Source organism: Cydia amplana, chromosome 24 (genome assembly GCF_948474715.1).
Source record: "Cydia amplana chromosome 24, ilCydAmpl1.1, whole genome shotgun sequence".
Classification (NCBI taxonomy): Eukaryota; Metazoa; Arthropoda; class Insecta; order Lepidoptera; family Tortricidae; genus Cydia; species Cydia amplana.
In genome coordinates this window covers 5585530-5594473 of record NC_086092.1, presented here as the reverse complement: position 1 = coordinate 5594473, position 8944 = coordinate 5585530, and the positions used below count along the sequence as shown (strand labels likewise).

At 40.8% G+C, this 8944-nt stretch overlaps 4 protein-coding genes across 4 annotated transcripts; 1 reads left to right on the top strand and 3 right to left on the bottom strand.

Annotated features, from left to right (window-relative positions):
- Nucleotides 1-721: 721 nt before the first annotated feature.
- Nucleotides 722-1834, bottom strand: LOC134659263 (chorion class CA protein ERA.1-like). Its single transcript, XM_063514910.1, has 2 exons — nucleotides 1677-1834; nucleotides 722-1062 (listed from the first exon to the last, which is right to left on the bottom strand). Exons 1-2 carry the CDS (start codon nucleotides 1725-1727, stop codon nucleotides 793-795), a joined length of 321 nt encoding a protein of 106 aa, XP_063370980.1. The 5' UTR covers nucleotides 1728-1834; the 3' UTR covers nucleotides 722-792.
- A 131-nt stretch (nucleotides 1835-1965) lies between these two features.
- On the top strand, nucleotides 1966-2911 carry LOC134659222 (chorion class CB protein M5H4-like). Its single transcript, XM_063514850.1, has 2 exons — nucleotides 1966-2103; nucleotides 2552-2911. Exons 1-2 carry the CDS (start codon nucleotides 2056-2058, stop codon nucleotides 2909-2911), a joined length of 408 nt encoding a protein of 135 aa, XP_063370920.1. The 5' UTR covers nucleotides 1966-2055.
- A 468-nt stretch (nucleotides 2912-3379) lies between these two features.
- LOC134659031 (uncharacterized) lies at nucleotides 3380-4248 on the bottom strand. Its single transcript, XM_063514638.1, has 2 exons — nucleotides 3629-4248; nucleotides 3380-3476 (listed from the first exon to the last, which is right to left on the bottom strand). The coding sequence occupies exons 1-2, from the start codon at nucleotides 4246-4248 to the stop codon at nucleotides 3380-3382; spliced, it is 717 nt and encodes a 238-aa protein (XP_063370708.1).
- A 3417-nt stretch (nucleotides 4249-7665) lies between these two features.
- LOC134659029 (chorion class A protein Ld2/Ld41-like) lies at nucleotides 7666-8774 on the bottom strand. The gene is made up of 2 exons (XM_063514637.1): nucleotides 8724-8774; nucleotides 7666-7956 (listed from the first exon to the last, which is right to left on the bottom strand). The coding sequence occupies exons 1-2, from the start codon at nucleotides 8772-8774 to the stop codon at nucleotides 7666-7668; spliced, it is 342 nt and encodes a 113-aa protein (XP_063370707.1).
- Nucleotides 8775-8944: the final 170 nt, after the last annotated feature.

Sequence of the window (8944 nt, the reverse complement as noted above, 5' to 3'; positions counted from 1 at the left end):
TTTGATGCATTATAATGTAAGTAGGTATTAGGTAATATTTTCTTTTTCAAACTGAGGGCCACAAGTGATACTATACAATACAATAAAATACAAATCCTCATTATTGCACATCCTCAGAACAAATGTATATGGAAACACAAATAATACATGAAGACTATATTGTAATGGCTCCTCTACACGATGGACCAACGTCGGCCACTCCAAGGGACGCATTTATGCGTTAGAGGGAGCAAGTGATATTGCTATCTCATTCTACCGCATGGCTGCGTCCCTTGGAGTGGCCGGCGTTGGCCCATCGTGTAGAGGAGCCATAAGTGATGGTCATAATATATCATTATTATTTTTAAATGCGAAAGGATTCTACTGGATTTAAAAGTATTGGCTACACGCGTGCCTACTTGCGAATAGGTACCTATGCCATGGCAATTAAGTGACCGAGGTTATTTTGGATTTTTATATAGGTAGTAAGTAGGGTGACCGGTCACTGCTATAATTTTTGACCCTTCCATGTAATTGGCCACTCTTAACTAATATAAAAATAATTTCGCGTTAGACCCGTCTATAAATGTGAGTAAATATAAAAATAAGTCTTATTATTAAGAGTGACCACTATAGAGTGGCCAATAACTATAACAGTCACCCTAAATAAATAAATATGTATTAGTTTGCGTGACAATTAAATGGTAGAAAAGTTTTATCGAATTATTTAAAAAACGAAGTAAATTTATTTCATACTATTTATTATAAAAAACCTCCTTGCGACTTCATCAGTTCTTCCTTGCTAAAAAATAATTAAGCCTTGCAACCGCACCCGCACTGTCCGGAGATGGACACGGAGCCGGCCGCAGCCACCTTGCCACCGAAGTCGACGGAGCCGAGCACGGGCACGGAGCCGACGACACAGGTGGTGCCGCTCGCGCCGATGTCGCCGGACACGCCGACCTGCCCGGTGCCGGTACCGCCGTACGACGCGGACGTGGCGTAGCTGATGGGTGCGCTCACGGTGGAACTGTACTGGCCGTAGTTTTGATTGCAACCGCACTGCTGCTGGCTAAAAGCAGCCTGTAAAGAAAAAACGTGTTTAAGATAATTTATTGTAAAATATAACTTCACTCGCCTATATTTTCTTTTGGGGTTAAAGGGTGAGGATGTTTTTGATTAATCGCTATAAAGTTATTCTGCCTACTACGCATATCAAACTGTAAGTAGGTCGCATTTAACAAAAATCCTGTTTAGTTGAATAGTTGTATACCATATTCTTGCGAAATATATAAGTAGGTACTTATGTTTATTTTTATGCCTAGAAGGGCAGTGTTTAGACCTGATACCTACCTATGCCTACATACCTATTATGCTGAACTGAGAATAAAATTAAAAAGCAAATAGGTAGTTTTGAATATTACAATACACATCACTGTCACATCAATATTAGCGTAGGTCGGCATTTTGTTTATGCGTAGTCCACAGATTACTACTTATCTATTTGTTTACATTATTTATTTGCTATTTTAGTAATTTAGTATTGTTATTAGGTATTTATTTATTTGTTTACGAGTACAGACAGAAACGGCCAGTCGCTGCTTGAAGTAAAAAATCATATAGTAATAAGCTTCAAATAACAACTGATGTATGACCATTAGACGTAAAATAACAAAAAACACTGTACATGTACTCACCTGAATCAGGAAAGCCTGAACGCACAATAAGAGAACAGCAAAGCGGGACATTTTAAATGTATTTTCTTCTGTAATAGAAACCAGAATGGTAATTCCAGTTTAGGAACCACTTTTATACTTATAATATTGCAAAGGAAATGTGGAAATGGGTCATAGATAACGGAAATGTGTTTCTACTTAGTCTTTCTAAATAGGTAAATGATTTGCCCTATAAAATGTCACGTATATGTAGTTATCGCGTTCAATGGTTTCACCTAGTTATTCGCGTATCAGTCGTTGTTAAGCAAGAGCTTATAAGCAAGGTATAAAAGTTGATGCTGGTGTACTGAATATTTATAGTTATTTCCTGACAAGAAAAGGACGAACTACTAAAACAAAAATGGTTTCCAAGGTTGTTGTCATCTGCACTTTCGCCTTTATGATTCAGGTATGTACTTGAACAGAGTAGTTCCTGTGGTTGCGGATACGGGCTGATGCCAGTGTGGGTGGTTGTTGGAGTGGTCGTGGGTCCGGGACCGTGGACCACCCGGTCGGAGAGATAGTAAAAAAGAAAGAAAATACATTTATTTGCCGCCACAACGTGGCGTAGAGTGAGGTTGAAAGTGCCAGTGGTCCTGAAGAACATCCTCAGGATGTTCCTCAGGATGTTGTGAGGGTGAACTGCCGGCTCGTGCTTAGCGACAAGCACCAGCAAATCCGTTCCATACTCCTGATAATTTCAGCCTTTATAATGTAAAGAGTATGATGTGATTATGATCGTGCAAAAAAGTCGTGGTTAACCTTGTCCAATTAATTTCGAATCACCTTCGATTATGAGTGCTCGAAAGTCAAAAAATTGTTTGAGAAAAAAATTAAATAAATTAATATGATTTCAGGCTATCAGCGGCCAGAACTGCTACAGAGCTCTTGGTTCATCTAGTGACTGCAAGTCCATCGTCATTTCCAACAGCGGTGGTGACCTGCTCATCACCGCTCTCGGCCCCATCTCGCCGTCCGGCATCGCCGTCGCCACCGAGCTGGGCCTGGCGGGAGACTTGGAGCTCTCCGGCGAGCTGCCGTACCTGACCGCGGTGGAGTTCCAAGGCCACTTCGACACCAGCGGCTCGACGGGGGTCTCGTACGGCTGCGGAGACTGCGTCGCCATCACCCAGGAGCTCGGCAACCCGAGCGGCGTCAACGCCAACATCAACTCAGGCAACAAAATCGTCAGCGTCTGCGGTTGTGGCAGAAAGTGAGATTTAGTTAGTACACATAGTTTTTTATAAATAAAGATTTTGTATGTAACAAATTATTTCTTTCGTTGTTTTAAGTAGGTGTTATGGAAATTACTTCATGTACCTTACCTTTATATAGGACATTTTATTAATTATCGGTTAAATTGTGTTTTTTGAAAAACAAATTATAGCCAGCCTTTTATGAATGTAGTATGATACCTTTGGGTATGGTGCTCTACGCACACTAGAGTCCCAACCCCTACCCCTGCCGCAACCCCCCCTTTTAGAATGAAACATGTCCCGGTTGACGGTTTTTTTTAATTGTTGAGAAAAGTATTAGGTTATAGAAGAAGTGTAGAAGTGGAAGGTAAACGTGCCTTTAAAATACTTCTATTAATAAAATTAGGAAGGAGAAAGAGCGAAAGCAAAACTAGCGGATAAAATATTTTATATTGACAGCAAGAATAACAACCATGCGTCTCTAGGGACTCAATGCGCCTGCGGGCGGCGAGTGCAATACATGGCTTGCAGCGCTGCAGCCGAGGGCCGATCGTTAGACCGTCCATACGGCGCGCAGCGCTTACAGCTGAATTTACAAAATTTGTTAGTAATAAATATGTACAATCATCATCATCACCACATCACCCCCCTCCAGAGACCGTCAAGGGCGATAGAAAAAATAAATAACTAAAAATAACTTAATAATAATATTCTGGGACACGAACTGTACGTCCTGACCTTGTCTTTTTTACCGTGTTTTCAGTCTCTGGAGAAGGTTGAACGGGTGGGACAGTAACAGGTACAATCGGCTCGTCGGCCAGTATGTAAGCAGGTTTAATGCGATCTATGGACACTGTTACACTTTTGCCGTTCACACGCAACTTAAACACTTTATCACTTTTTTCGAGCACTTCGTACGGACCAGTGTACGCTGGCTGCAGCGGTGGATGACACGCATCATCTCTGAGCAGCACGTGACTGGCAGTTTTGAGGTCCTTATATATAAACACTCGTCTATTGCTTGTATGGCGCGACGCTGGCACTGGAGTGAGATCATGGGCAAACTTACGCAGGCGTGCTACATAATCAGTCACATCAATGGTGTCATCGGGCGGCTTGGCGAGTAATAGCTCTCCCGGCAACCTCAGCGGCTCTCCGTATACGAGCTCAGCAGTCGAAGCGTTGAGATCCTCCTTGTACGCACTACGTATACCGAGTAGAACCAAGGGTAGTGTGTCTACCCAGTTGCTAGTTGCGTGACAGGTAATGGCAGCTTTCAACTGTCTATGAAAGCGCTCCACGAGGCGATTACAGGCCGGGTGGTAGGCCGTTGTACGACGATGCTGGAAGCCGGCCATCTCAGACAGATGCTTGAAGAGGCAGCTCTCGAACTGTCTGCCACGATCAGTTACTATGTCGTTAGGGCAGCCGAACCGTGATATCCAGCCATGTAGAAGTCCTCTGGCTACGGCTTCTGCTGTGATCTCTTGAAGCGGTACCACCTCAGGCCAACGTGTATATCGATCGACGGCTGTGAGGCAATATTTAAATCCTTGAGATACTGGCAAGGGGCCTATGAGGTAATATTATTATTAAGTTATTTTTAGTTATTTATTTTTTCTATCGCCCTTGACGGTCTCTGGAGGGGGGTGATGTGGTGATGATGATGATTGTACATATTTATTACTAACAAATTTTGTAAATTCAGCTGTAAGCGCTGCACGCCGTATGGACGGTCTAACGATCGGCCCTCGGCTGCAGCGCTGCAAGCCATGTATTGCACTCGCCGCCCGCAGGCGCATTGAGTCCCTAGAGACGCATGGTTGTTATTCTTGCTGTCAATATAAAATATTTTATCCGCTAGTTTTGCTTTCGCTCTTTCTCCTTCCTAATTTTATTAATAGAAGTATTTTAAAGGCACGTTTACCTTCCACTTCTACAGAGTTAAGAAAAAAGTGTGAAGGTAAGAAATACGTAATCCTTAATAAATTTCAAACAAAAAAGGTTATAGGTATGCCACTTTTTAGTAAGACTCACCATATTCATGTATTAACTTGTTGAAGTTCAATGTAACATAGTACGTGATAGTACTGACAGAAATCGTATGCGGAGAACCAGCTTGTTCAACGGTAAAATTTTATTGAAGTTCATCTAGCTATAACATGAATATGGTACATCATATCAAAAAAATGAATATAACCTTTTTTGTCAAGAATTTAATAAGAATTATTTCTTTCAATTACACTTTTTGCCTAATGTTATATACTTTCCCCAAAAATAAAAATAAACTGTCATCCGGGACATATTTCATACTAAAACGGGGCGTTGCGGCAGGGGGAGGGGTTGGGATGCTAGTGTGCGTAAAGCACCATACCTAAAAGTATCATACTAAATGTAGGCTGTAAAAGGCTGGCTATAATTTGTTTGTCTTCCCCATACATTAGAACACAACTTAACCGAATCATCAATAAGGAAGTGGTTTCTAATTCGACATTTTTAGGGTTCCGTACCCAAAGGGTAAAAACGGGACCCTATTACTAAGACTCCGCTGTCCATCCGTCCGTCCGTCCGTCCTTCCGTCCATCCGTCCGTCCGTCCGTCTGTCACACGGCTGTATCTCACGAACCGTGATAGCTAAACAGTTGAAATTTTCACAGATGATGTATTTCTGTTGCCGCTATAACAACAAATACTAAAAACAGAATAAAATAAAGATTTAAGTGGGGCTCCCATACAACAAACGTGATTTTTGACCGAAGTTAAGCAACGTCGGGCGGGGTCAGTACTTGGATGGGTGACCGTTTTTTTGTTTGTTTTCTTTTTTTGCTTGTTTTGCTCTATTTTTTGTTGATGGTGCGGAACCCTCCGTGCGCGAGTCCGACTCGCACTTGGTCGGTTTTTTTGTTGCTAATGTATACCTAAGGTTGACTTTAATATTAGATTCCTAATGTGGTTGTATTTTTTATGATTTTTAAAGTTGGTTCGTTTAGAACTCAAGTCAATCGCGTCTTTCCTGTAGACATTGCAAAAGTTAAGATACTAAAAAAACATTTCTGTGCTGCACTGCTACAGTTGGAATACATTTTTTGCCTAATTTTAGACTCAAATAATAAAAACGTTATTGTTGAGCACACTTTTTGTCAGTCGCGACACTCGTGACATCTAGTTTCAAGTAGCGGTACTGATAAATCCGCTACTTGACGCTAGATGTCGACTATGGGTGAAGTCACATCTATCAGCATCGAATCGCAGTTAGCTGGATGATTTTGGACACACTATACGCATCGCAAGTTAAAGTATGCTGTTACATATTTTCAGCTGTTAAAGGGTGCTATCGCATGCTTTTATCTGCTTAAGGATGCCATCGCATGGTTTTATCTGCTAGAGTATGCTATCGCATGCTTTTAACTGCAAAAGTATGCTATCGCATGCTTTTATCTGTTAAAGTGACTATGTAGTGATGAATGCGGGATCGCATATACATATATCTAATTCGTTTGAGTTTGAGGACGACATTATATTGTTTCCGTGATCACGGAGAACGGTCCGGGTCCGGGCCGATGCGTCCGACGCTTCAGATCTATAGAAAGCATCACGTGGCCAGCTCACCCTGCACAGGAAACGAAGTGTCGGATGAAGGTTTGGCAGGAAGCTTTGGCCCGGGCCCCGGACGCGAATTTACAAAGCCTATACTGATAAGGTTCAGATGCGAACTGAACTGGATTAGCTTTTATTTGGACAGAACTTGACAGAACCCTAATCCATTATAGTACAGAAATCTACTAAAATCGTATAGACTTTATTGACCAAATTAATACGGATATTGTTGCTACAAAAGCTAGTTTGTTGCCATCTAAAACTTGAATGATATTTTAGTAACGACTCCGATTGTATTGAATTAATTACCGTTCGTGCTAATTACTTAACAATGCCTAAACTTTTTTTTTCACTTAAAATTTATTTCAGTTGAGACACTTGACAGACTTTTCATTAGGCAATATTTAGTGTGAAATCGTAGCCTACCTAACAAAACTGATGTATGCAGTGAGCACTCTATGCTTACTTATTTCTCTATAGTTATTGATTCAAATGGCAATGGCATTAGAAACTGATAGGTGAAAATTGATTTTTTATTTTATGTAGGTAAGTATACTCCTCGTATTCTCGTTCACTGGACAGACTTGGATTTTTCCCTAGAGTGTTTGTCTAAGATTCGACCGATAGACGTGCAATTTATTATCCGTCGTGCTTCAGGTTTGAATCACGTCGTGATGGTTATTTTCATTTTCTCGTTCAGTGTCTCTGAGAATGTATCACCATTCACCATCCTCCTGAAGTAGAGTGTACAATGTGGCATTAAGAGCGGAGTGGCATCGGTCCTTACGGCAGATTGGGCTCTTGTCTCTCTGCCATTTTTCTACAGGTTATTATTGATTTTTATAATTGTAACGATGTCTTATTTACCTACATAAATAATTAAAATTAGCCTAATTTGCAACTTGAGATCAGGTAAAAAGGACAGCCTTGCAATCTTTTTTATTACATAATTTTATAACTTTCAATCGTCTATTTAAATGTGTACCTAATAATCGTCTATTCTATCATTACATGTTTTCAATACTGTGTCCTAGGTGCATTTTGTACTTAGGTATGTACGAGCCAAGGTTAGAATGGTCTAAAGGGAAGAAAAACGTATAACTGCTTCAAGCTTTTATTATGAAAAAAAAAATGCCATTTGGTTACATTTTATTTGCCTGCGTAATTTTTAGCGAGAATTAAGCTTTGCAACCGCACTCGCACTGTCCCTTGATGGACACGGCGCCGGACGCGGGTACCTTGCCGCCGAACTTGATGGAGCCGAGCACGGGCACGGAGCCGACGACGCAGGTGGTGCCGCACGCGCCGATGTCGCCGGACACGCCGACCTGCCCGGTGCCGGTACCGCCGTACGACACGGAGGAGCCGTAGCTGGACCCGCTCTTGCTTGAGCTGATCCCGCTGAGAACCACTCCGGACTTGCCGTAAGAAATTTGGTTGCAATCGCCGTGCTGCTGGCTAAGCACAGCCTGTCAAAGAAAAAAAAACTTGATTATAATACTTCCCTCCTTTTTACCCGCGCAATAGTCTTATAAATTACCCTACACCCTTTAGAGCTCCCGTGCCAACTTTAAATCCCCCATTTCACGCATCTAGAGCTACTCTAGCTAGAGGATAACTATAGAATTTCCAGGATTTAAAAACATCTTTCATCTTTTTGCATGATAATCTCAAATAAATAAATTAAAATATTTAAACATGTAAGACGAAAGTTACGCAACGTAACATATATGAATGACTGCTTATTTGCATTTACGAGTAAATGCATGGTAGGTAAAATATTTGCTATTACCGTTTTCTTGCTGACATGAAATACCACGGATTTTTTTAAGTTAGTAAACAAAATTTTTTTACTGCAGTTTTATTTAACCTGGAGCGGGACAGCCAGGCAGCTTACAAATAAGCTTTCTAACTTTTACCTATCTTTCTACCAAACTCGACGTTTTTACGCGATTGAGCAATTTTCCAAACATATTTCCATACTTTCACACATAATATTTATAAAATATTTTTGGTAACATAAAAATATGATCACTCGATCGTGTCTTAGTTACTTCATTACACATTCTGTATACGTGGATTCACTTATATTTTAGCATAAGAGGATAGTCTAAGTCTAGGGTATGCCTCTAAGTAATCAATATTTTTAATTACTTAGAGGCAGATTTCTATTAACCAAGTTCACAAGTACTATGTTTATTTTAGGAAACGAGAAATTACATGTTACTATATTTACCTGGATCAGGAAAGCCATGGCGCACAACACAACGACTGCGAAGCGGGACATTTTGAATGTTCTTTCTTCAGTAATGGAAGTTAGAATGATTATTCTAGTTTCATTGACACATTTATACCATTTACTATCGCAGGAGAAATGTGGAAATGGGTCAAAGATAATGCACATGGGGTTCTAGTCTTGGGAAACACCTGGTACGCTCTAATCAGGGTCACGTATTT

Bases quoted from the DNA above. Each gene is read 5' to 3' on its own strand.
- LOC134659029 (XM_063514637.1), bottom strand. From the start codon at position 8,774: ATGTCCCGCTTCGCAGTCGTTGTGTTGTGCGCCATGGCTTTCCTGATC. The intron at 7,957-8,723 runs GTAAATATAGTA...TTTCTTTGACAG, and splicing joins CCATGGCTTTCCTGATCCAG to GCTGTGCTTAGCCAGCAGCA.
- LOC134659031 (XM_063514638.1), bottom strand. From the start codon at position 4,248: ATGGCCGGCTTCCAGCATCGTCGTACAACGGCCTACCACCCGGCCTGT. The intron at 3,477-3,628 runs GTCAGGACGTAC...TTGTAAATTCAG, and splicing joins AACACGGTAAAAAAGACAAG to CTGTAAGCGCTGCGCGCCGT.
- LOC134659222 (XM_063514850.1), top strand. From the start codon at position 2,056: ATGGTTTCCAAGGTTGTTGTCATCTGCACTTTCGCCTTTATGATTCAG. The intron at 2,104-2,551 runs GTATGTACTTGA...ATATGATTTCAG, and splicing joins CTTTCGCCTTTATGATTCAG to GCTATCAGCGGCCAGAACTG.
- LOC134659263 (XM_063514910.1), bottom strand. From the start codon at position 1,727: ATGTCCCGCTTTGCTGTTCTCTTATTGTGCGTTCAGGCTTTCCTGATT. The intron at 1,063-1,676 runs GTGAGTACATGT...TTTTCTTTACAG, and splicing joins TTCAGGCTTTCCTGATTCAG to GCTGCTTTTAGCCAGCAGCA.